This window comes from Gopherus evgoodei, chromosome 2 (assembly GCF_007399415.2).
Source record: "Gopherus evgoodei ecotype Sinaloan lineage chromosome 2, rGopEvg1_v1.p, whole genome shotgun sequence".
Lineage (NCBI taxonomy): Eukaryota > Metazoa > Chordata > Testudines > Testudinidae > Gopherus > Gopherus evgoodei.
Window position 1 is genome coordinate 96,158,560 of NC_044323.1, and position 27,363 is coordinate 96,185,922.

General features: G+C 41.8%; 1 protein-coding gene across 2 annotated transcripts in view; it reads left to right on the forward strand.

Moving 5' to 3' along the window:
* Positions 1-27,363, forward strand: part of HECW1 (HECT, C2 and WW domain containing E3 ubiquitin protein ligase 1) — a 394,082-nt gene that overhangs the window by 110,664 nt on the left and 256,055 nt on the right. For both annotated transcript variants that reach the window (XM_030551407.1, XM_030551408.1), the window contains one exon: positions 10,565-10,889. In XM_030551407.1, the coding sequence (XP_030407267.1) occupies positions 10,565-10,889 (325 nt within the window). The remainder of the gene's footprint in view (positions 1-10,564; positions 10,890-27,363) is intronic.

Consider the following 27,363-nt stretch of genomic DNA (forward strand, 5'->3'; position numbering starts at 1 on the left):
CCAGAGATCAGTTCTTGACTCCAACAAGGGCTCTACTGGTGAACAGTCCTTCAAACTCCACCAAAGGGTTTTTCTATGGTCACAAGTTCATAACAGCTGTCAGCTCTGAACACACACATCAACGAACATGTGAGTTTGGGCCTCTGGGCTGGTCTTCATGTAACAGCAATGAGTTTTTCCAGAGCGCAGCTTCAAAAGGATTGGACTAGAGGTGAGAAGCTGCCTTCCCCGCCTTCCAAATATTTCCTAAGAATCTCACTTAACTTTGTTTGTCTCGCACATTGTTTCAGAGAGCTTTTGAAGCTCACAAAGCTTGCCAGGTTTTAAATTACTCACATCTCCTAGACACGTTACATACAATCCCACAATAACACATAAACATTTGCATTTTTAATACAAATGAACTCCAAAGATTCTTAAACTTAATTCCATACAGTTTAACTTAATTCAGTAAGCTTTGTCCAGGATATAGCACAAAATTGCAATATCTGTCATCAGGGCCATCTCATTATTCACCTTTAAAACTGCTCTCAAAACCCTCCTTTTTCCAAAATGCCTACAAAACACTTGACCACAGTTAGGCTGCTGGTGTGCTGACACCACTGCCTACTATGCTGACCAATATTGTCTCATTGTTTCCTTGTGTTCCCCAGTATGTCTGTATCCATTTATTGTCTCTTGTCTTTTATATTTAGATTGTAAGCTTTGTGGGGCAGGGATGGACTTTTTGGTTTGTGTTTGCACAGTGCCTAGCACAATGGGGTATTGCCCCATGACTGGGGTTCCTAGGCATGATGGTAATACGAATAGCAATAAATAATGACTGTATTTTTTATGTGTTTGCAGAGCACCTAGAAAATTAGGGCATCAGTTGTGGCTGGGGCTTCTAGTCACTATCAGGCTACAAATAATAACAAATAAAAATAAAATCACATCAACAAAGTGTCAACAAACTAAAGGGCTCTCCCTCTTCAACCTCGAGAAGAAAAGAACACCGGCATCCTGCTGTAACCACTTCCTCCGGAGAACATGAGTCAATAGATAGGCAGTGTTCCCTGAAAAACTGGCTCTGCTGGGAGAGGCAGTCTGCTGATCAGACACATCAGACTTTGAAAAAACAAAATGACTGATATAGTATGCACATGTTTTTCTCAGAATTCTCAGACTGAGATTGATGTGTCTTTCAAACAACAGATCAAAGAAACCACCCAAGAGGGACCTTTGCTTAAGCAATAGCTGTTTGAAAATACTGTCTTTGGAAAAGAAAAGATTGTGAAATAACACATTTAACCTTTGGCTTCACAATCTCTGTGACTTTTCTACTGTGTAGTCCTTAGGCAATACTTTACTGCTGTTACTTTAAACGTTCACTTGCAAAGTGGAAAGTGGTTATGTGTCCTTTTTTGTTCTTGTTTTTTTTTAAAGGCCTCAACATATTTTTTATTTAAAATATTGTTCCGCTTACATTAGAAATGTAGGTCTTCTTTAAGTTTGAAGGCTTTTGTGGAGGGAGAATGGATAGAGTTATGACTCCATGAGTACCAAGAAAGTAAATCCTGATTAACACAGGAAGAGTAATTGTTTTATTCAGCCTGTTTAAAACTCTATTGTTTGTTTGTATCTATTAAGTTAAGACTGAGGGCTTGTCTACGCTTAACAGCAGCAAAGCTGCAGCTCTTCAGTATACACTACTTAAGCCAATGAGTAGGTTATTCACTTCCCTGAGTGGTGCTAGCTAGGTCAGAAGAATTCATCCACCTAGCATTGCACACATGGGGACTTAGGTTGGTTTAACTACACCGCTCAGGGGTGTGGATTTTTCACACTCCTGACTGACAAACTTAAACTGACCTAATTTTCTAGTGCAAACCAGACCAGAGAAACACTTAGGTTGAAGGACATCTTTATTAGAGATTGAATATTCACTGCCTTTTCACTTAAGGTCATAGTTATTGCATGTTGCACCATTGGAGCTTTGATAAATTCACAATCCACATTTCTGACACCTCCAACAAACCTTCCAGAATAAGTAGGGAAGACCAGATTTCACATTCCTCATATTTCTAAGTAATAAATAAATAAATTGCAGACATTCTTTATACTGTGCATTGTAAAACAGCAAACAAAAGGACCCAAACATTTTTCCCTTTAAAACTAGTCAGTATTTAAAAATATATAGGAGTTAAATAAGATTATATTATTAAAATATGATTGTCATGTAAGAGTTCCACCATATTACTGTATTTAATTGGGGGTGTACATTATCAGTTCATCCTTAGTAGGTAAGGTGTTCTGATTTTAGTTCTAAAACACTAAAAAATTCAATAGGGCACATTCTCATGTTACCTGTAATGTTTGGCCATTTTAGTGTGCATGTTCCAGCTGTATACTAAAGATGTCTGACTCTGTACGCAGTATAGAGGTGTTGCCCATGCAACAGATTCACTCTAAGACTCCAGTTAAGTTAATCACAACAGCAATGTGAATTCCACAAAACTGCAAGCTAGCCCAAAGTGATGGAAGTAGACAATTTTAATAGAGTGGGCAAAACAGTAAGCTAAATAAAAATTACAATGAGGTTGGTGTCATAGTAGAACAAAAGTCCCAAATTGCAGGCTGTGAACCATCTATAGTTCTTGTCTATCTGAAAGAAGCACTTGGAATCAACTTTCTTTTCTAAGAATGTCACTGCTATAACTAGATACCGTACTTTTAAATAGTCCATGATCACAACCTTTTAAAATGTATGTTCCTTCTTTTCTACCATTGTCCCATATCTGATCTTGTGGTCTTGTATGTAGATTTATTTGTAATTAATATGCCATCCAGCATTACTTTCTAAGGCTTAAATTTTCAAAAGTGACCAGTAATTTTGTGTGCCTCAGTTGTTGAGTGCTCAACTTGAGACACCATGGCACTTTTCAGAAAGCGATAAGTACCCACCCTTTGAAAATGAGGTCCTGTAAGTTGACTCAGATAAAAGATGAGCTATATATTTTATCTTGTATGATAATTACAAGGTCACCAACTTAGTTGTGCTCTATCCCTAACCGTTTTATAGTACTCCTATATTCACAGCCTTTGTAAGATGTGATTTATGTACCTGCGTGTCTCTTGTTTCTCTTGTTTTATTATGCATATGTAGTTATAAATGATTTCTTGAGATTGTGCAGCATGTTTTGGAATATTTGTCTTTGGATACCGTATTTCTTTTGTAAGAAGAACGAGGAATACTTGTGACACCTTAGAGACTAGCAAATTTATTTGAGCATAAGCTTAAGTGGGCTAAAACCCACTTCATCAGATGCATGCAGTGGAAAAACAGTAGGAAGGACATGAAAAAATGGGTGTTGCCATACCAACTATAATGAGAGTAATCATTTAAGGTGGGCAGGAGGAGTAAAAAAAACTTTTGTAGTGATAATAAGGATGGCCCATTTCCAAGAGTTGACAAGAAGGTGTGAGTAACAATAGGGAAAAATTAGCATGGGGAAATAGGTTTTACTTTGTGAAATGACCCATCCACTCCCAGTCTTTATTGAAACCTAATTTAATGGTATAAAGTTAGAGCAGTAAGGGCCAAATTCTGCCAGCAAATAGTGGTGCATAATTCCCATAGCTTCAGTGGGAGTTGCTCATACAAAAGTAGTAGCATTTACCAAAATTGATGATGGCTACAAAAATCACAACCTAATAGAAAATGAACTAAAAATATCTAATATACTGAAGTGAATAGATTGATGGCATGTGTGAGTTTTATTGGGGGAGAGGGATTTGCTTGGGAGTGGGTTTACCATGGTAAATGAAAGATTATATGTATGCAGTTGCTTGATTCCAGCAGCTAGGGTTTTAAGAAAAACACCATATATCATGACACTTGTGATAAAATTGAAAGAGTTAGCAACACTAGGACAGGTAAAAAACTGTTCACATATCCCTCATTTCTAGGGACATTACTTAGTATAATCTGAGTTCCCTCTTAAACTATCATTTGAGCAGCTAAAATTGAAATGAACTATAAAAGAGTGTCTACATTGGTGATAAGTGGGATTTTCAATGAATTTCAGCTAGCTCAATTGAGCTAATTTGATTTAGAAAACAAACTTATTTTCCTAGTCTAAACAAGGCCTAAGTGTCTGGTTCACTCCAGTGCTTTAAAGATCGTAAAGAATTTACCCCCAACTCTTGAAAACCTAGCTCATTCTGGACTTCTGCTTACAAGGATCACATAATGGCTAAAGAGTAACACTGTTAACCAATGATCATATTAGCTATAGTAATCTCGTACATGCACTTTATGCCTATACCCATTATCAATAACTTCATTTATATCAGTGTTTCTCAAACTGCGGTTGCCGCTTGTTCAGGGAAAGCCCCTGGCAGGCCAGACCGGTTTGTTTATTTGCCCCATCCACAGGTCCAGCCAATTGTGGCTCCCACTGGCAGCAGTTTGGCGCTGCAAGCCAATGAGGGCTGCTGGAAGTGGCGGCCACTACATCCCTCAGCCCACACTGCTTCCAGTAGCTCCTATTGGCCTGAAGCAGCGAACCGTGGCCAGTGGGAGCCTCCATCAGCCAGACCTGCAGACGGGGCAAGTAGACAAATCGTCCCGGCCCACCAGGGGCTTTCCCTACACAAGTGGCAACCTCAGTTTGAGAAACACTGGTTTATATTATGCAGAACTTTAAATCTAACATTTATAAAAATGAAAAATGAGGTAATCTAAGGTTTGTGTGGCACAGAGGTCAATTTGGAATGTTCTCATAACGGACAATTCTCATACTGGGGGAGAGCTGAATACTTTGTCACAGTGGGAAACTGGGGAAAAGTTTGCAATGAAGGTTGTAGGGAATTTCCGCATTTTGGCCGGAAAATTGAGAATTCCAGTTTTTGCCAGACATTTTGGGAATACGGCACCTTCCATATCCCTATAGTCTAGAACTGGATCCCAATTCTTCTAAGTCAGGGATCAGCAACCTTTGGGATGTGGCTCATCAGGGAAATCCACTGGTGGGCTGAGACTGTTTGTTTGCCTGCAGTGTCAGCAGGTTCGGCTGATCGCAGCTTCCACTGGCCACGGTTCGGCCTTCCAGGCCAAGGAGGGTTGAGGAAAGCGGCGGTCAGCACATCCCTAGGCCCTCACCACTTCCAGCAGCCCCCCCATTGGCCTGGAACGGCGAACCACAGCCAGTGGGTTCTGTGACTGTCCGAACCTGCGGATGCTGCAGGTAACAAACAGTCCCAACCCGCCAGTGGATTTCCCTGACGGGCTGCGTGCCAAAGGTTGCCGATCCTTGTTCTAAGTCAATGGGAGGTTTGTCATTGATTTCAATGGGAATAGAACTGAAAGTGGAATTTTAGACTTCAAATTAGTTTCCAGCATCCCTTAAGCAAATTGTAGTCTCGGTACAGTAGATGCTCATTAGTAGCAACATATCAATGCCCTTTTGCTATGTTGGACCTAAGCAGCTATTGCTGTTATGAGGAGTGTCGACAAGTCACAGTAGGGAAAGTGTTCCCTGGGGAAATGTTGCTCGTAAGCGACAGCTGCTCTTAGAAGGTGTTGCGGCAAACAAGCATCTACTGTATTTCATTCTGTACTCTGGAAAGAACACAGAGAAACATTTTATGTTTAAAAGTATACTGTAAGGACACTTTTTTATTATTTCTGCATTGTTATCCCTCCCAGATTTTATATTTTAGCCATACTGCTCAAATACCTTCTAATCATGCACCAGAATACATCTTTTAAGGAAAGTATTTGCAATGTCTTTGTGTGATAGCACCAAGCTTCTATGACTGTTCATTACATTCATTTACTATGTTGCCTAATTGGTGAGAGGATATAGGTCTTGTTTTACTAATCTGAGGAATATTAACAAATTAATCTCTAATATTACCTCTGCTCTGCTGCAGAAGCCTTCCTAATGTTTGGAGCACTTATGATTGGATATCTGTGTGCATTAGTGTGAAGGTCCTGATTGTAAGATTATTAGAAACTCGGGATTAAATAGTCTACAATGTAAAACCTTGCAGTGATCTCACTTAAGAAACAATAAAATATCATCTTTGCGTAGTGTTGTTTGCAATGGTGTAACATCAGTAGTTTCATAAGAACAAAATTAAATTATTAGTTTCTTTTATTTGGAAATGTAATGTGTGTTTCAAATGTATGTATGTGTCAGCATGTGCCATAAAGAAAACTAACTAGGATTATATTTGATGGGGAGTTTCTCACTTCCTTTGCTGAACTCCCAGGATTTGTCTCCTAAACGTTCAGTCCAAAATTCTATTGTGGCCCAGGAGGATAGGTTGAAAGTCCAATCAGAGACCGTGAAGAATGCTCATGATTGGCAGGAAAGATGGTTGTTGAGTGGCATGAGCTGTTGATTTTCTTTGCAGCTGTTGAGAGCACCACTCCTGTAGCATTCCTAGTCTTTGCTGCCCGAGAAATAATATGCCTGCATCAGGAATCAGCCCACTCATCAGCACAGAACCTTACCAATTGACCACAAGGCCAACCCTTTCATTTTGCTTCTAACTTATACAATTATTCCCATTAGTGAAGTTAAATGCAATAGGATACATTAATGTATAATAAAACTACACTTTTAAATGCACAAAGGTCAGGAAATGGAAAAATAAAGGTCCTAGTCACATTAATTTGCCCCATTTCACATAAATAATAGCTCTGATATATGTACCTTGTGGGGCACATTCTGTTCATGACAAGAGAGTCCATCCTATTTGAAGTCTGTTGTATATTGTTATCTCTCTCTGAGACAGTCTCAGTCTCCTTATAAATGTCTCCAGTAGCAGCAGTTCCACTTGCCCCCCGTGTGGTGTGTCACAGGGAAATGGGGTTATTAGATTAGTGAAACCCTAACAGTTACCTGTGTCATGCTGAAAAGTGATTCCTTTTTTAATCTCAGAACTATTTTTCAGCTGTAACAACTAGTTCTAGTGACATAGATAGATATGGAAATAGCTGCACGGTTTCTTGAAGTGCTAGTTTTCTTTTAACTAGGTGAATTTCTAATTGTCCCTAGAAATAACAGTTAAAACCACACTGAAGATGAAAAAAAAAGTATCCATTTATTAAGTATTATCAGTATTGCATTTGAAAGAACACAATGAGTAAGAATGCATACCATATAGCCATTACAATTCAGAAATGAAAAGTATCTGCAGAACCACTGTTCCTTTGAGGAATTTGCCACAAAAAGTAAACTAGCCTTTGAAACCACAGATCTGTCGATTAATGTATTATGAGTTAGCTAACTTATGCTAATGATGCATATTTATCTGGAAGAATGAATATAGCTGATTGGGAATATTTCACCAATATATTTGTTGTTGAAAAATTCCCATTTGCCAAAATTGAAACTTTTCATGGAAATATCGGTTTCAACTAAACTTTCTTCAGGTAGGTTTCTCAGATCCAGGATAGAATTTCTGGTGAGAGAGAGACCTCAGAACAGTCCAGTGGTTAGGACATAGGTGAATACTAATAGCCTGGTAGTTGGGGTACTTATCTGGAATGTGGACGATCTAGTCTAAAGTCCCTGCTATGCCTCATTCAACTTGGGTCTCCAACATCCCAGGTGGGTGCCCTGGCTGCCTAGCTATTCTGAGCTTCTTTCTCAATAACCCTTGTTGGAACTGTTCCTTCTGTATAAATAAATAAATATTATTTGGGCAAGAAAGAGACTGACGCTGGCTGATTCTACTCTGAATTACGCCACCTGTCACTTGGGTTTTGCATATCCCAACAGAATGCCCTTACCACTAGTCTATTGGCAATTCTGGGGTAGGTGGATCAGTCTCTCTGTTTTCCTGCCAATGTTTTTGAAAGGTCTCAGTTTTGTCTTGATAAGGAACAAATGCAAATTCCAAATCCTCAACATATTTGGGGAAACAGAATTTTTCTGGCCATCACTCGTAATGAGCTTGAAACTGTTGTTGTTGGTGTCTCACCATCACAGAAATGATTGTCTCAGATTGTGCCATAGTTACAGAATATGGATCTTATGCTCAGGATCCTATGCTTGGGGCGGCAAGCCATGGGGGGGCGCTCTGCCGGCGCCGCGAGGGCGGCAGGCAGTCTGCCTCTGGCAGCTTGCCTGCAGAGGGCCCCTGGTCCTGCAGCTTTGGTGGACCTCTCACAGGCGCGGGACCAGCAGACCCTCTACAGACAAACCACTGGAGGCAGCCTGCCTGCCGTGCTTGGGGCGGCAAAATCCCTAGAGCCGCCCCTGCCTGTGCTGAATGACAGAAACCTTTATTGGGTTTAAGTTTATTGACTGAAACCTAGTAAATATCATCACCTTTCCAGGAACTACTCAATAGGTTAAAAATATTGTTTACTGCATGTGAGAAATTATAGCTTTTTTGTTTAGAGAAATGATGCATTTGCTAGTTACACATTCACAATAAAATTAGATCCAAGTCCTTTTTTGGCCTTGCTATATAATGATGGTGTTATCCTCACAGTAAGGGCTGTTTTTACACCATGAAGTTAACATACCTTCCTGTTAACATAAATAAATAAATACAATTATTTAAAAATAAAAAACCTCAAGAGACTTAACATGGTGTGTAGCATGTGGTGCTACCTAAGCAACACTGTAAACTGTTCTCTGTATTCATTCATTCCTGCCCACTTGTCTAGGGTTACTGTCATCCTCCCTCTGCTCCTGCTTTTGTAGTCCTGTCCTTTGCCTCTATTTTGCCTTCTGTATTGTAGATTTAGGGCCCAGTCCTGCAAACATTTACTATCAGGAGTAGCGTCTACGCCTGGGAGTGAGTCCCCTGTGGGCCTGATTATGGTATTAAACATTATAGTCTGTAATAAGTGTTTGCAGGATTGGGCCACTATATCGTAAGTGTTTGGGGGCAAGGAATGTAAAGAGATTATCATACTTTGCAGTTTTATTGTTTCTATAGCACTCAAACTCTTCGAGGCAGGGACTGTCTTTTTGTTCTGTTTGTACAACACCTAGCATAATGGAGTCCTGGTCCGTGACTAGAGTTCCTAGGTGCTACAACCACACTAATACTAAAAATTAATTATCTTGCTGTTTTTCCAATTATTCAAAGAAAATAGTCTGTCTTAGTAGTAAATAAAATATCTTTCATGCCATATTGTACCTATGGTACAAGGCCATGAATAGGATTCAGAATTAAAATACTGCTTTTATTCACAGAACACTTTTTTCCTCTTAAACTTTAAACATTTCCGTTCAAATGGATTTGTCTCCTGATCATGTGAAAAGGCCCTTCTTATGGCAGAAGAAACGGCAAAGCGCTTTCTGGTGTTGTATCAGAAGAGCTGGACAGCATTTCTGGAGACAGGTGGATAATGAGAGGAATATATGAGGGACTGAGTGATTTGAGCTGCTTTCTTTTGGGGCAGAGGGAGTGAAGAGAAACAGTAAATGGTGTCTGAAAATAAAACAACAAGCAGCGTCTCACACTGGGCTTGTCTTCACTGCAGATTTAACTTGAGTTATAACACAAGTGTTGCCCCTGTCCTGAGTCCTGTCCACACACACACTCTTAACTCCAGTGCGGTGGTGCTTTCCACTTGGGCTTGCAGGCCTGAGACAGGGTATAGGATAAAATCAAGTGAGAACAATTTGCCAGCTGCTAGCACAACCATTCTGCAGTCTAGACACAAGCTAGTGCCACTGGCGTGCTGGTAGTCCTCCAGTGCCTTCCCACAATTCTCCTGTGTGCCCAGACAGACACACTCTCCCGCAGTTACTAGGAAACTATTCAAAAAGCCGCTCATCTTACAGCAGTGCTGGGAACCCTGGGATGTGCCCCCTGAAGCCTTAGTGCAGCACCACCGTTAGTGCAGCAGCTCGAGGGTCATTTCACAGTGTGGCTGCTCTAACTCGAGCTAGGCTAACTGGAGAGGAGGAATTCTGTTTACTCTGCCACGAATACATATCCATTATGGCAGAAGGGGTCATTCCTTTTTGTGGCAGGGGTACTTTGGAACTCAATCTGGGAGGAGAATTTCTTTTTGAACACTGGCTGGTGTCTTAAAGTGGTGGAAATGGTTCTGCATGGGGAGCATGAGCTTAAATGTATCCCTGTTTAAATTCCACTGAAAATTACCTCAGCAATGAATTTAGGTGATGGTGTTTGAAAGAGGATGGCGTTTCTATTAATTTAGAAAAGAGTGCATCTCTAGCAGTCTTTGCCCCGTCCCCTGGCCCTGGAATGTATGTATGGGTGTGTAGAGAAATGAACCACCATCTGCTTCTCCACAAAATCCCTATTACAGAAGAGCCTGGTGGCACGGGGAACCTCCTGTGTATCTTGCATTTGCAGCTGTCTCCATAGGCATGATTAATCAATAAAAAGTTTGATACACAATATGCATCTCCTGTAGAAAAATTTTCTGCTTCTCTTGTTTCACAGTCATGTATGAAAAGACTGTGTTCATTCATTGTTTTCTCATTCCAGTGCAACTTTTTCTCCTCTTCTAAGCTGGCACCTAAAATTCAATGAAGTGTATTCTAAATAATATTCTTTCCTTTTTGCTCCTTCACAGAATCTGTACCAAAACAGGTTCCTGGGCCTGGCTGCCATGGCGTCTCCATCTAGGAACTCTCAGAATCGGCGCCGGTGTAAAGAACCGCTCAGATACAGCTACAACCCTGACCAGTTTCATAACATGGACATCAGGAACAACTCCCATGAGATGGTAACCATTCCACGGTCCACCAGTGACACTGACCTGGTCACGTCAGACAGCCGATCTACTCTAATGGTCAGCAGCTCATATTATTCCATAGGACATTCACAGGACCTTGTGATCTATTGGGATATAAAGGAAGAAGTAGATGCAGGGGATTGGATCGGCATGTATCTCATTGGTAAGTCCTGCCTGCCTTTGGATTTTCAATTGCTTTTATTTTTTAATTTTGAGTGTATTCGTGAACAGTAAAGTAAGGGGCTTACAGAACTTTCTTGGTCTAACATAGGCAAGCTTATATACACAGTTCTTAAAAGCCTCTTTATCCTATATTGTCACACAGTCCTGAGCTTCAACAATGGACACTTACCTAACTTTAAAAGCAGCAAAGAGTCCTGTGGCACCTTTTAGACTAACAGATGTTTTGGAGCATGAGCTTTCATGGGTGAATACCCACTTCGTCGGATGCATGTAGTGGAACTTTTCAAGGGCAGGTATATATATGCAAGCAAGAAGCAGGCTAGAGATAACGAGGTTAGTTCAATCAGGGAGGAGGAGGCCCTCTTCTAGCAGCTGAGGTATGAAAACCAAGGGAGGAGAAACTGGTTTTGTAGTTGGCAAGCCATTCACAGTCTTTGTTTAATCCTGAACTGATGATGTCAAATTTGCAGATGAACTGAAGCTCAGCAGTTTCTCTTTGAAGTCTGGTCCTGAAGTTTTTTTGCTGTAGGATGGCCAACTTAAGATCTGCTATTGTGTGGCCAGGGAGGTTGAAGTGTTCTCCTATGGGTTTTTGTATATTGCCATTCCTAATATCTGATTTGTGTCCATTTATCCTTTTCCGTAGAGACTGTCCAGTTTGGCCAATGTACATAGCAGAGGGGCATTGCTGGCATATGATGGTGTATATTACATTGATGGACATACAGGTGAATGAACCAGTGATGGTGTGGCTGATCTAGTTTGGTCCTTTGATGGTGTCGCTGGTGTAGATATGTGGGCAGAGTTGACATCGAGGTTTGTTGCATGGATTAGTTCCTGAGTTAGAGTTACTATGGTGCGGTGTGCAGTTAGTGGTGAGAATATGCTTCAGGTTAGCAGGTTGTCTGTGGGCGAGGACTGGCCTGCCACCCAAGGCCTGTGAAAGTGTGGGATCATTGTCCAGGATGGGTTGTAGATCCCTGATGATGCATTGGAGAGGTTTTAGCTGGGGACTGTATGTGATGGCCAGTGGAGTCCTGTTGGTTTCTTTCTTGGGTTTGTCTTGCAGTGGGAGGCTTCCGGGTACACATCTGGCTCTGTTGATCTGTTTCCTTATTTCCTCTTGTGGGTATTGTATTTTGTGACGGCTTGGTGGGATTTTGCAGGTGTTGGTCTCTGTCTGAGGGGTTAGAGCAGATGCAGTTGTACCTCAGTGCTTGGCTGTAGACAATGGATTGTGTGGTGTGTCCCAGGGATGGAAGCTGGAGGTATGAAGGTAGGCATAGCGGTTAGTAGATTTTGGTATAGGGTGGTGTTAATGTGACCATCACTTATTTCCACCGTGGTGTCTAGGAAGTGGAACTCCCGTGTAGATTGATCCAGGCTGTGGTTGATGGTGGGGTGGAAGCTGTTGAAATTGTGGTGGAATTTTTCCAGAGTCTCCTTCCCATGAGTCCAGATGATGAAGATGTCATCAATGTAGCATAGGTAAGAAGAGGCATGAGTGGACGAGAGCTGAGGAAGCGTTCCAGGTCAGCCATAAAAATGTTGGCATATTGTGGGGCCATGCGGGTGCCCATAGCGATGCCACTGATCTGGAGGTATATATTGTCATCAAATTGAAATAGTTGTGTGTGAGGATAAAGGCACAGAGCTCAGCAACCAGTTGTGCTGTGGCATCATCAGGGACACTGTTCCTGACAGCTGGTATTCCGTCTGTTTGTGGGATGTTGGTGTAGAGAGCTCGACATCCATGGTGGCTAGGATGGTGTTTTCTGGAAGGTCACCAATGCATTGTAGTATCCTCTGGAAATAGGTGGTGTCACGGAAATAACTGGGAGTTCTGATGGCATAGGGTCTGAGTAGAGAGTCCACATATCCAGACAGTCCTTCAATGAGAGTGCCAATGCCCAAGATGAGGGGCGTCCAGGATTTCCGGGTTTGTGGATCTTGGGAGTAGATAGAATAACCCTGGTCGGGGCTTCTAAGGATATGTTGATTTGTTCCGTGTTAGGGTAGGGAGTGTCCTGAGTAGATGTTGCAGTTTCTTAGTGTATTCCTCAGTGGGATCTGAGGGAAGTGGCCTGTAGAATTTGGTATTGGAGAGTTGTCTGGCAGCGTCCTTTTGGTAGTCAGACCTGTTCATGATGACAAACAGCACCTCCTTTATCAGCCTCTTTGATTATAATGTCAGGGTGGTTTCTGAGGCTGTGAATGGCATTGTGTCTGCACGACTTAGGTTATGAGGCAAGCGATGTTGTTTTCCACAATTTCTGCCTGTGGCACGTCGGCGGAAGCATTCTATGTATAGGTCCAGACTGTCATTTCGACCCTCAGGAGGAGTCCATGTGGAGTTCTTCTTTCTTACCTAACTTTTTTTTCTTCAGTGCAAAATTAAGATTTTTACATACTTCATTTTAAAAAAAAAAATAGGAAATTTAAAATCTTTGGATAGGATTCAGAACAGATGCACTGAGAGATTTATCCTCCAATGTGCTGAGCACTCAGCTCTGATCCAGTGACACAAATAAGCATGGGTTAAGTTAAGCACATGAGTTGTTCTGTTGGTTTCAATGGGGATACCTCACAGAAATGTAGGGCTAGAAAGGAATTGAGAGATTATCTAGTTCATCCCCTTGTGCTGAGCAGGATCTAGTATATGTAGGCCATCCCTCACAGGTGTTTGTCGAACATGTTGTTAAACTCATGTGCTTAAAGTTAAGTATGTGCTTAAGTGCTTTATTGGATACGTCCAGAATGCTCAGCACCTTGAAGGAGAAAGCCCTAAGAAACATACCAGCACAAAAAACAAATGCTCACTTACACCAAAAATCACTCCACAAGCAGGTTGCTTACAGTCCCAAAAGACCAATCACTAACCCCAGATCAATTGGTAACCTAGATCTCATATCAAAGACTAGACCTGGAGCCAATCCTGTAATAAACTACCTAAAGGTTTATTAACTAGAAAAAGAAATGAGTTATTACAGGTTAAAGCAAGCAAACATATACATACAAATGAGTGATCATCTGAATCCTAAGAGTGACAGAGTTGTAGTGATCTGTCAATTCAAAGTATCTTTCAGGGTGAACACGGGGTAACCCCTGGGGATCTCTGCTTCAGTGTCACGCTGTCTGGAGTGGCTCACAACTGTGAATGCCTCCAGACAGCGTGACACAACTCTTAACAGGATTATGCCACTACAGCACAAGAGGCTCTCTACTCTGCATTTAATACAGCAGAATCCTGGCCAGCAGAGCTGTTTAACATAGTACACTGGCTAATCAACCCAGATTCCATAGCCCCGGCACTGGACCCAAGTGTCAATCACTGTGAAGAACTGTTAGTGTACCTCGCTGTTAAAATCAACTGAATATATATGGACCTAGTTGGGAAGGAAATTACACCCGTGACCAGATTGCATTATCTGCCTCACCACCCCTGACTGAGTTTGGCCCCATCACACATTCCAAAGGTAGGAAGCTCTGAAAATATTACAGCCATAACCAGTTTTAACAGATCCATGCTGGATGCCAGTACTAATGGAAATGGTCAGTGACTCCTTCAGAGCACACCTACCAGGCTCCTTGAAAAATGCAATAGTTTGTCCAGGGCTCAAGAAAATATCAGTCAACCTTGAACTTCAGCTACTGTTCTGTCTCCAACCTCCCATTCCTGGTCAAAATAAATTGGAAAGTAGTAATCACCAGAATATCAAAACCTACCCCAAGCAGAGTTTTCATCCCAAAAGGGAAATGTGCCAGAGACTCCCTGAAGCTTGCCAGGAACTGTGCTATTGGTTCACTTTACATGGAAGGTGCTCAGATACTGCAGTGATGGACAGCAATATAAAACCCTAAACCCCAGAGATTCTATGTACATCGTACAGTAGTGCCAGGAATGTGTTCTTATATACTTTGAATATGAAACATAGAATGATACATTTTTCTGGTGCAGCAACCTGACAATTACCCTTGTAGTAGCCAATAAATTACAAATTAACTTGTTACATAGTTAATCCATGGGAAGGGAAAATCCATGGATTCTTGTGGAATAGGTTTTTTCCTGGATTTGTTCAAAACTTTCTAGAATCTACATATCTATTAAGTATCAGAGGGTAGCCGTGTTAGTCTGGATCTGTAAAAGCAGCAAAGAATCCTGTGGCACCTTATAGACTAACAGACGTTTTGAAAGCATGAGCTTTCGTGGGTGAATACCCACTTCCTCAGATGCATGCATGCATCTGAGGAAGTTGGTATTCACCCACGAAAGCTCATATCTATTTAAGAAGAAAGTGTCCTGGCCCTTCTGGATATGAAGGTAACCTTCAAAATGTAAAATGATACATGGCTGGGTTTTTGAGTTGCCAGCCAGACTGGAACAAGAATACCAAAAAAACTGTGTGCTTTCCAGTCAACTCGATAGGGGATTAGCCTTGAAGCCTATTATCACCATTTAAATGACAACATTGTTAACCATTTCCATGTTGATGATCATAACCAGAAATGGTCAGTTAATGTGGTTGTGTTTAGCTAGCGGGTGGTGTTAATCCTAAGATTCTTTTTCATTTGAATTCATGGGAATAAAGCTGAAAGTTTTAAACACGTAAATAGTTTAATATTGTGTTGATTCATGAGATAACCGAGAAACTGTTTGTGCTCCAGGGGGATTGTGCAGAGTGTTGTGGTATTTTATTGTTGTTTTTTTTTTAATAAAGCTTGGTCCAGCAGCATTAGTATTATTATTTACTGTTCTGTGTTACTGTGGCACCTAGGAGCCCTAGTCATGGATGAGAAGCCTGTTGTGATAGGCACTATACAAAGACAGAACACAAAAACAATCCCTGTCCCAGAGTTTACAATCATCTTCATTTTAATAAATTAGGAAATATTCCTATAGTTCTTGTTGGGTCCTGGTGTTAAAATGTATAAGGAAAATATCTTTTCCCAACCAGCAGCAATCACAGAGAAATTTTGGAGATATCTGATAAACCACAAACTCCTAAATAAAGATAGTCCAAATCTTGAAAGGGCACAGCATCTGGGAACAAGGCATATCTGGTGAGTAGAAGATATATTCTGATGAAGAAGATTGCAAGAAGAGAGAAGAGCGAAAAGGACTAGATCATAGTAGACAAGTATTTATAGAATGAGACCCCGGGATGTTTTTGTGAAGGCATATGTCTATTCAGTGGTTAAAGTAGATTGAAACAAGAAAGGGAGGCTGTCACTGTACCAGCCAAGAATGTAGGGAAATTCAGGAAGAATGTTGTTTACTGAAGACTGGGAGAGAAGTAGGAGTGCTTCCTCTGCTTTTACAGAGGGGGTAGGAGGTTGGTGCTCTCTTTTCCCCCCCCCAGCCTTACTTGCTGATGGCAAATTGGGAGCTCATCTTTCTCTAAAACTGATAAAAGATAAATTTAGAATTGATAGCAGAGTTAATCTCCTTCTATGAGAAGGGACTGTCATCCATGAGGGAGGTTGTACAGAATAAGTTAAGAAAATGATGGTCGTATAATTAGTGTCCAATAATACTATTGGGTATACCTATTAAAAACGCTACATGGATTCCAGTGATAACAGAGTGGAGAAGTTAATACATCCCCACAATTAACATCTGATTTTGTAAAGTGTATGATAGAAGAGCATTAGCAAAGTTCATCAGTTTGAGAGAAAACGTGAATATAGAGTCTGTTAAAATATAGACCTCGTTATCCAGTCTGTTTTGTGATTGGCAATAGCTGGGCAGCAAGAACAGAGGATTCCTCTGACCCAAGAATGTGCCCTCTGAAGAATATAAAGATATTCTGCCTATGGATATCAGAGTTTTGTGTTGTTGTTAAGCTTCATCTTGAAGCATTGTAACTTCCCCCAAGACTTGCTTCATATGGTCCTTAGCTCATTCATTTTTAGCATTAGGTATCAGCTGTAAAATAAATTGCTAGCTATGTGTAACAGTGATGTAACAGTTTTCCTAATATCTGTTTGTCACTTCTCAGGGGAACTATAACATTTCTAATAAATACAATCCTCCAAAAATATATCCTCAGTCAAAAACACATGTAAACACTCAAAAGTGAGAATAACTACCCTGATTACACAACTCACTTGAAATACATCTACACTACACGATTATTCCGATTTTATAAACCGGTTTTATAAAAATGATTGTATAAAGTCGAGTTCACACGGCCACACAAAGCACAATAATTCAGTGGTGTGCGTCCATGTACCGAGGCTAGCGTTGATTCCTGAAGCGCTGCACTGTGGGTAGCTATCCCATAGCTATCCCATAGTTCCCGCAGTCTCCTCCGCCCATTGGAATTCTGGGTTGAGATCCCAATGCATGATGGTGCAAAAACAGTGTCGCGGGTGATTCTGGGTAAGTGTCACTCATTCCTTCCTCTGTGAAAGCAACGGCAGACAATCATTTCGCCCCTTTTTCCCTGGATTGTCCTGGCAGACGTCATAGCATGGCAACCATGGAGCCTGTTTTGCCTGTTGTCACTGTCACCGAATGTGTACTAGATGCCGCTGACAGAGGCAGTACTGCAGCGCTACAGAGCAGCATTCATTTGCCTTTGCAAGATAGCAGAGACAGTTATCAGTCATTCTGTACTGTCTGCCATGCAATTGTAAATTGGCGATGAGATGACGGTTATCAGTCATTCTGTACCATCTGCTGCTGTCATCAGTGCTCCTGGCTGACCTTTGCTGAGGTCAGCCGGGGGTGCAAAGACAAAAATGGGAATGACTCCCGGGTCATTCCCTTTATGTTGTATCTAAAAATAGAGTCAGTCCTGCCTAGAATATGGGGCAAGTGTACTAGAGAACCAGTGTACCAGAGAGCACAGCTCCTCCATGTCAGATCCTGCAGAAATGATGAGCTGCATGCCATTCTAGAGGGTGCCCCTGCAACAACCTCACCCATTGCTTCCCTCCTCCCCCAACCCTCCTGGGCTACTGTTGCAGGATCCCCCTATTTGTGTTATGAAGATATAAAATGCAGGAATAAGAAACACTGACTTTTTAGTGAGAGAAAATGAGGGGGAGGCAGCCTCCAGCTGCTATGATAGTCCAGACAGGTCATTAAACGGTGGGGGGGAGAGGAGCCCAGCATCCCATTGCTATGATAGTCCAGGCAGTACAGAATTTTCTTTAGACATGGAAGAGGGGGGGCTGATGGAGTTCAGCTCCCAGTTGCTATGATGAGGACGGTTACCAGCCGTTATGTACTATCTGCAAGGAAAAATCAGGAATCATTCCTATTTTTACCCAGGCGCCCCTGGCCAACCTCACCTGAGGCCAGCCAGGAGCTCTCACAGGATGATGATGAATACGGATATCAGTCATATTGTGCCGTCTGCCATCAGGAAGGGGATGCTGGTGTTCAGCGCTGCAGCACCTATCTACCAGCAGCATGCAGTAAACATAGGGTGACATTGGAAAAAAGTCAAAAAACGATTTTTTTCCCTTTTCTTTCACGCGGGGAAGGGGGAGTAAATTGACGGGATATACCCTGAACCACCCCGGACAATGTGTTTGACCCTTCAGGCATTGGGAGCTCAGACAAGAATGCAAATACTTTTCGGAGACTGCGGGGACTGTGGGATAGCTGGAGTCCTCAGTACCCCCTCCCTCCCTCCATGAGCGTCCATTGGATTCTTTGGCTTTCCGTTATGCTTGTCACACAGCACTGTGCTGTGGACTCTGTATCATAGCTGGAGATTTTTTTCAAATGCTTTGGCATTTCATCTTCCGTGACGGAGCTCTGATAGAACAGATTTGTCTCCCCATACAGCGATCAGATCCAGCATCTCCCGTACGGTCCATGCTGGAGCTCTTTTTGGATTTGGGACTGCATCGCCACCTGTGCTGATCAGAGCTCCACGCTGGGCAAACAAGAAATGCAATTCAAAAGTTCACGGGGATTTTCCTGTCTACCTGGCCAGTGCATCCGAGTTCAGATTGCTTTCCAGAGCGGTCACAGTGGTGCACTGTGGTATACCACCTAGAGGCCAATACCATCGATTTGCGGCCACACTAACCCTAATCCGACATGGCAATACCGATTTCAGCACTACTCCTCTCGTCGGGGAGGAGTACAGAAACCAGTTTAAAGAGCCCTTTATATCGATATAAAGGGCCTCGTTGTGTGGACGGGTGCAGGGTTAAATCGGTTTAATGCTGGTTAAATCGGTTTAAACACGTAGTGTAGACCAGGCCTTGATGTTTAAAATATCAGGGGCTGATGAAGTTTTCTTAGCAGAAAAGCTAACAGCAAAATATTTACTCTTTTTATGTGAAACCAATACAAATGTCATTTGTCTGAATAGCTAAGATTTACATATGGTATTTCTTATATAAATATAAATATGTTTTAGTGGAAGTCTTGCAACAGGTGGAATATTTGCAGTTACTTATCTGATGGTTTTGTCTTCCTCCTTCACCTCATTTACTGTTAGTATATGTTATGGTACAGAGCCTCTTAGAATTAATATGGACTTCTGGCAGCTGTGCATAGATAAAGAACTATCTTCTAATTACTGCAGTTACATTTCAGTCGCTATTATATTTCACTGCTCTCATATCAGTATCTGCTATGGTTCATAAGAAGTGCTTAAACTAGACTTGGAAAGAAATTTTTGGCCAGGTGCTTATAAATACTGTTATTAGTCAGTGAATCCATTTGGAACTAATATTGTTCTGTACATACCAATAGACAATAGACTTTCTTCTTTCAGCAATTTCTTTAGGGAAAACAAAACATTTTAAAAGTTATTTAATAAAAGTTCTTTATGCACAAACACTTTCCAATCCAATTTCCTGTCCATATTTTCTTTTCAGTCAATCCTTTTCAAGTTTATATGTATATAAAAAGGTTCTTGACCTAATTAGTAGTTGAAATTTAGCTTAAAAATTTATGATTTTTTCCCTCTGCTTGTCTTTGATTTTATTTCCCCCCAAAAGGCAATTCTTGCTTCAGTCAGACATACCTCTTTTTAAGGATTTTGATTAATACACATTTTACATTTTTCAGATTAATTTGCTATTCAGAAGGCCTGATATTAAGCCTATTGAAGTCAATGGAAAAACACTTTAACTTAAAATGGGCTTTGGATCAAACCCTATTTGTACAATAGTTTTTCCATACATGCAGCGTGCGCAAGCAGATGATGTAACCTAAGCACTGTACTACCAACAGCAAAGAAGAGAATTATTTGTGTGATCTAGTGACCTGCATTTAGGATTGAGAACCACAAATTCCTAAATTTAATTCCCACCTCTGATATTGGCTTAATCTGTGTCCTTGGTGTAGCCATTTAACCTCTGTGCCTCAGTGCTGATCTACACTAGGAACTTACATTGGTACAGCTATATCTCCCCTGGGATGTGAAATATCTAAACCATTGAGAGATGTAGCTATGCCACTTAACCTCTGCTGGAGACAGTGCTAGGTCGATGGCAGAATTCTTGCATTGGCCTAAACTTCCTATCAGGGAGGTAGTACCTACATAGGTAATGTCTATACTGAAGTGCTACGGAATAGCAGCTGCAGCATTTTAAGTGTGGAGATGCCCTCAATTTTACGATCTGTAAAATAAGACTAATCACAAGATCTGCCTTGAAGAGGATTAATTAATTAATATTAAGGGAGCTAATTAGCTAATGTTTGTAATTTGCTAAGTACTGTTAATTTTATGACTAGCATTACATCATAAATGGATAATGCACTGAAAGACTGCTACCAATGTGGAGGAGTTTGTGGCTGCCAGCTTTTTTCTCTGTACGTGGTAGAAAAAACATTGCCAGTATCCAAATATGTCCCTTTTTAGAGTATGTTTTCCCATGAAATAATATTCCAGACACTGTGAATCTCTTTGCTGGTGTATGGGGCAAACAGGTTTTCCAGGTCCAATGCAGCAGTCACCCCAATAACCAAGAGAAGAAAACAAAGCAGGCAGTTGGTACTCTGGATGCAGTCTTTACTATGATGCCAATGGATCCCCACTTCACAGGGATGTTGTGAGGGTAAATATATTAAAGATTGAGAGGTGCTCAGCTACTACAGTGAAGGAAGCCAACCAGATAAGTGCCCCAAAATAGATACTGAGGCCAATATTGTATACGAAACAATCACTCACCCAGTGATTTGCTGATAATTCAATCAACTGGAGAGACCTGTGAATTGGAAGATGGACCATGGCCATGCTTAACAGTACACATTGTGAGTAGCCCATTGACTTCAGTGGGACTACTCACAGTGAGTAAAATTAAGCATGTACTAATTCTTTGCAGGAACAGGGCTTAAAAAAATAAATACATTTCACATACATTGTCAAACAGCCTATGTATTTTTTCTGTTATGCAGCCTTTAAGTTCCCTTTCTCCATTTCATCCCATTACTCCTAAACCAAACCAAATAATTCCTTTCCCACCTCAGTGTTTACACCTTTTAGTTATTCTTAGACTAGTAATGTCTTTCCCACACACATGAGTTGTTGCATGTACATTGAGCTTTGTAATTTTTCCTTATCAGTTGATCCCTCTGGCCCCCAAATTACTTTTGTTCACTGAACACCTTCCAGTTTGTTATGATTTGCAGTGGTGAGGTGCCCAGAACTGAATGCAATATTCCAGATACAGTCACACTGGGCTCTATAAAGATGCTTTGTGTTTTGATGCCTCTGTTAACTCAACCGTTTTCTGCTGTATCACATTGCAAACTCCTGACTAATTTGCTGTCCACTGTCACCCCTAAAAAAACAATGAGGAGTCCAGTGGCACCTTAAAGACTAACAGATTTATTTGAGCATAAGTTTTCAAGGGTAAAAATCCCACTTCCCCTGTGGTATATATCTTTCAGCATTGCTACATCTTAGTTTTCTTCTTGCCATCGAGTATATATGTTTCATTATTTCCCCCTTGCTATTTTAGTTAGCATTTTTACCCAGCTGAATCTTATTTCTTGCCCATATTTAAAATCTTTGTATCCCTTTATTATTATATCTTTGTCCTATGTGATGTTTGCATCTCCTCCCATTTTAGCATTCTCTAAATTTCAACAGTATGCTATTGCCTCCTTTTAAGGTTGATCCAAAGTCTATTATAATCAACAGAAAGACTCTCATTGACTGCAGTGGCTTTGGATCAGGCCTTTGATCCATTTGACCCCTGTGGTACCCCACTGTACATTGTCCCCTCCAAAATTCAATATATTGTTGTGTAACATTGCTCTGTGCCTGCATTCCTTCCAGTTTTCAGTTAAATGTGACAGTGTTCATTATCCAGGCTGATTTTAGCTATGTTTGGAATAAGATATTGAGAGGCATTTAAAATTTTTAGCAAATGCTCTACTAAAAACCAGGCATATTACAGCTACCATTTCAGTAAAGGCAATTTGGGAAATGCAAGAGCTTTAGAGCTGATAGTTTTTCAGTATGAACCTGTAGCTAGGGCAGGGATGTCTGGGGGCTGCTTAGGCTTCACTGTAAAAGAAACCATGCGCGGGCAGTGGCACTGCAGCTGATTCAGAATAAGAGGATAAAGGTTTCAAAGGAAATACAGAATTTGCTGTAGGTTGTGACATACTGAGTCTGGAGAATGACATCATGGCCCCTTGGATTTTTTGTTGCAGGTTTTCCTGAATCAGGTGATTTCAGGCTCCAGCTCTATCACTCCTGCTCTTTCCATTGCCTATATCAGCTTTTCTTAAAATAGAACCCCTGGGAGGTGGCTAAGAATTGCTGTAATCATGCTGGCTCTGTTTTCTGCAATTCCCCTCCCCCAAGTTTTCCTCTCCTCTTGGACTTTTCTCCGGTTTTTATCCTCTCCGCTCCACTCATTTTATTGTCTCTCTTTTCTCCTACCTTTTCCCTTTATGTGTTTCTTCCCTCTCCTCTAACCTCCCTTTTCTCTGCTATCTAAATGGTGTAAATAGGGTTACTCATGCTCAAAGTTAAACATATACTTAAATCTTTACTGATTGAGGACAGAGTGCTTGTAGAATCAAGCCCTAGTTCTTCAAAATGCTTCACTGTAATAATCTTTGAGAGGACAGAAGCTTACTGTAAATACCAGCATTGTAATTTGGCCTAAGAATATGTTGTTCTTCAAGAGAAGTCCTTGTGGGTGCTCCACTCCAGGTGCTGGCGAGTCCCTGCACCTTCACTTGGAGATTTGCAGAGCAGTACCCGCACGGGCAGCGCATGCCCAAGCCTGCCTCACATGCTGCTGATGCCTTAACAGCATGTGCGTGGCCATGACTCCTCAGTTCCTATTCTACCATCCCCAGCATGAGACGGAGCTCAGCGGTCCCGCTTAAAAAAATTTTTCTCTTTGGCGTGGTTAGTTAGTTATTAGTACAGTATTTTAGTCAGATAAGTTTTATTTCTTTGACCCTTCCTTCCCCCTCACCTGCAAAAAATTATTTTTCCTACCGTTTTCCCTCACGGTTTGTTAGTGACTTTGCATGATGCCTGGCTCTCCAGGCTTTAAGAGATGCACTACGTGAAGAGAGGCCATCCCCATCTCTGGCCATCCTCGATGTGTCTGCTGTTTGTGGGACTCTCATGTCCCCCAAAAATGTGCCCATTGTAGCATGCTCAAAGCCAGGGCATGAAAGGACAGAGACCTGAGGCTCAAGTTAATTTTGATGGAAAAGTCCCTCAGACCCCACCTCTGATCCAGGACATGAGTTCTCCTTGGGACAGAGCCCTCCTCAGTCCAACAAGGACAAAAAATCACAAAAAAACATAGCTTTGTCACCTCACAGGGACCAGAGTGCCTCCAAACTCTGCCCTAGCAGGTCTGTTTCGTCTGTGCTGTCCGTGTAGAACTGATAAATGAAATTGTTTTTAATTGTTCACTTTATTAATGTAACTTCTGTTCACCATTCACTACACTTGCCTACACTGTAACTTCTGTTCCATATTGTAATTCAAACACCATTTTAAAACACTCACTCCATTTTGTAAAAGCTTCCTCCAACCTTCATTTTTGCAAACCCTGCTGTAATCTTATTAGTTTAGTTTAGATGTGTGAATGAGGTATGTATGAATGACGGAATCAACCTCCAGCCCTAGCCTGTCCTGATGAGATAAAGTTCAAATACCAACGGCTGAAGACCTAGACAACAGCCCTAAACAAAGTAAGAAGCATCCACCCTAAAAAGAAAAGGACAACAGAAGGAAGATCAAAGCCAAGTTCAAGGCTGAAAGTCACGCCTGCAATTGATGGGTGATCAATCTAAAACCCAAGCAGCGTGACACAGCAAGACCTATTGTCATAAACAGATAGCTAAGAGTTAATGTTCTTTTACCTGTAAAGGGGTAACACCAGTAACCTGAAACACCTGACCAGAGGACCAATCAGGAAACAAGACTTTTTCAAATCTGGGTGGAGGGAAGTTTGTGTATGGAGTTCTTTGTTCTGTCTTGTGTCTGACCCTCTCGGCTATGAGAGTGATCTTTCTGTCTCCTGCCGTTCTAATCTTCGGTTTCGCAGTTGTAAGTACAAAGAGATAAGACAGTAGGTTTACATTGTTTGTTTTTTTTGTATTTACATGTGTGTAGTTGCTGGAATGTGTTAAATTGTATTCTTTATGGATAAGGCTGTTTATTCATATTTCTTTTAAGCAATTAACCCTGTATTTGTCACCTTAATACAGAGAGACCATTTTTATGTCCTTTTCTTTCTTTTATATAAAGTTTTCTTTTTAAGACCTGTTGGAGTTTTTCTTTAGTGGGGACTCCAGGGAACTGAGTCTGCAGCTCACCAGGGAATTGGTGGGAGGAAGAAGTCAGGGGGAAAATCTCTTTGTGTTAGATTTACTAACCTGACTTTGTATACCCTCTGGGTGAGGGAGGAAGAGGAGAGATTAGCTCTCTCTCTGTACTTGTGTTTTCCAGGACTGGAAATAGGGAGGGTGGAGTCCCTCTGTTTAGATTCACGGAGCTTGCTTCTGTATATCTCTCCAGGAACCCAGGGAGGGAACACCCGGAGGGAAGGGAAATGGTTTATTCCCCTTTGTTGTGAGACTCAAGGAATCTGAGTCTGGGGGTCCCCCAGGGAAGGTTTTGGGGAGACCACAGTGCGCCAGGTACTGTATAGATTCCTGGTTGGTGGCAGCTTTACCAGGTCCAAGCTGGTAACTAAGCTTGGAGGGTTTCATGCTAACACCCATATGGACGCTAAGGTCCAGATCTGGGAAAAATGTTATGACACCTATAGACTTTGAATCTAAACTAAAAGCCTAAAAAAGAAGGGTGAGATGAGAGACTCTGGGTAACATTCTGCTGCCAACATGGAAGGACATCAGTGCCTGCCCAACAGAGATCCAGCTTGTCCTTGTGCCTGGCTTTCCTGGCCAGTTAGCCGCCACAAGCTACAAACCCAAGCTACGAACCCAAGCTGCAAAATCAAGCCATGAACTTAAGCTATCTTCAGGACTGGTAACTATGCAGCAGCTGCAGAACACCTGATGAATGTGGGTGTGTGTGTGTGTGTGTGTATAGGTATTAGGTATAATGTGTGTGTATAAGAATTAAGATATTAGTTATTAGTCATAAATCAAATTATCATAATAAATGTAGCATCTTTGTCTTGTCCCCTTTAATAAGATCCTGCTGGTTTTTATTGGTCTAATATAATTGGTATAACATCCGCACCACGGCTCAGCACATATGATGCTCCGGGCATCTCCGGTGCCGCTTGTACTCTCGCTGCCACTGATATGCACCACTCTGGTGCTGAGGCTAATGGCTTGAAGTTGTTGTCGTCGTCTTCTTTCACAGCACCGCCCAGCACTGCAAAGTACTCAGCGCCACTTCAGGTGCCCTTGTCTGTGTCGCACATGACTGCTAGTTCAGCCACGGCACTGACTTCTCAGCCACCTCTGGCGATACACATGGTGCCACACTAATCAGCACCAACCAATCCTCGGGTCCTGTCGCTGCACTTGGTGCAATACCCATCAGCGCCATCAACATTGGGGATTTGCTTTTTCGCCAACCCCAGATTCTCCTTTACCAGGTACAGATCTTTCACCGAGAACGTCCCCTCTTACTTTTCTAGTGGTGAGGATGATGAAGTGGAGGGAGTTTTTTCACCACACCACTCCTTCCCAATTGACACCTACTAATGCTGGACCAATAAGATCAAGGTCCTCATATGCCAGAGACTTGTCACCCTGGTATGAGCACCCTTGGATGGGACCTATGTCCTTCTCGGACAATGGCATTATTGGAACCCGGGGGGTCCTACAGTAGACATCACACCAGTTGACACAGCCCATGGAGAGGTGACACAAAATCTCCTCCTCAACCCTCACACACTTCTGTGTTGTTGGTACAGGAGGAACCTGTAGTGGAGCACACAAGAAGATACCTGTCCAAATAACAATAACCTATCTTCCTCACCTAATGAGGCTATTATGCTGCCACCACTGACAACAGCAGATGATTTCACTCGCTTTCAAGACCTATTTAAAAGGATGACTAGCGAACTCAAGATCACTATGGTCAGACACTCAACATGAACTGACAGATACCTTGCAATCTGTGGCCTCCTCCAAGATTGCTCTCCTGATCAATGGAGTTATCATGGACCTGGCCAAAAATATCTGGTAAACTCCAGTCACTATAACTCCAACCTGCTAGAGGGCAGATGGGAAATATTATGTCCCCTCCAAGGGCTCAGAGTTTCTTTTCACACATTCAGCACCAAATGCTGATAGTGGAAGCAGTGAACCAAAGAAACAAGCAACAGCATTTCTGGTCCACTCCTTCTGACAGGGACAGTAAAAGAATGGATGTATTTGGCCAAAAGGTTTATGCATCCTCCACACTGCAATTCAGGGTGGCAAACTATGCTGCCCTCCTAACCAAATATTACCATAAAAATTATGGGAAATCCATGGAATTTATTAATGATATTCCAGAAGAAAAGGAACAACAATTCAAGACAGTGGTATCTGAAGGACAAATACTAACTCCAGGCTGCCCTTGATGCTGTGGACACAGCAGCCAGATCCACTGCAACAGCCGTTGTTATGTGCTGGGCTTCATGGTTCAACTCTTCCTCTTTTCCTCGTGAGATACAGAACACTATGGAGGATCTCCCCTTCGATGGTGAGAAATTATTTGCAGCAAAGACCAATGAGGTGCTGCAAACCATGAAGGATTCCAGGGCTCCCCTGCATTCTCTTGGCATCCATACATGGCCTATAAAAGGAGACAATATAGGTTTCAGCCTTACCGTTGCCCGGATTGATATACACTCAACAACAATGGCCATGTGATCAGCAACAGCATCAACGCCAGAGACCTAGGCCTCAGTGCTGCCGCCCCCCACCTAACAAGCAGACTTGAAGCCTTTGTTGAGGCCATAGAAGACTTCCCACACACTCCAGCACTCACACTAATTACTCAACCCCTTGATCACCGTTTGCTCCA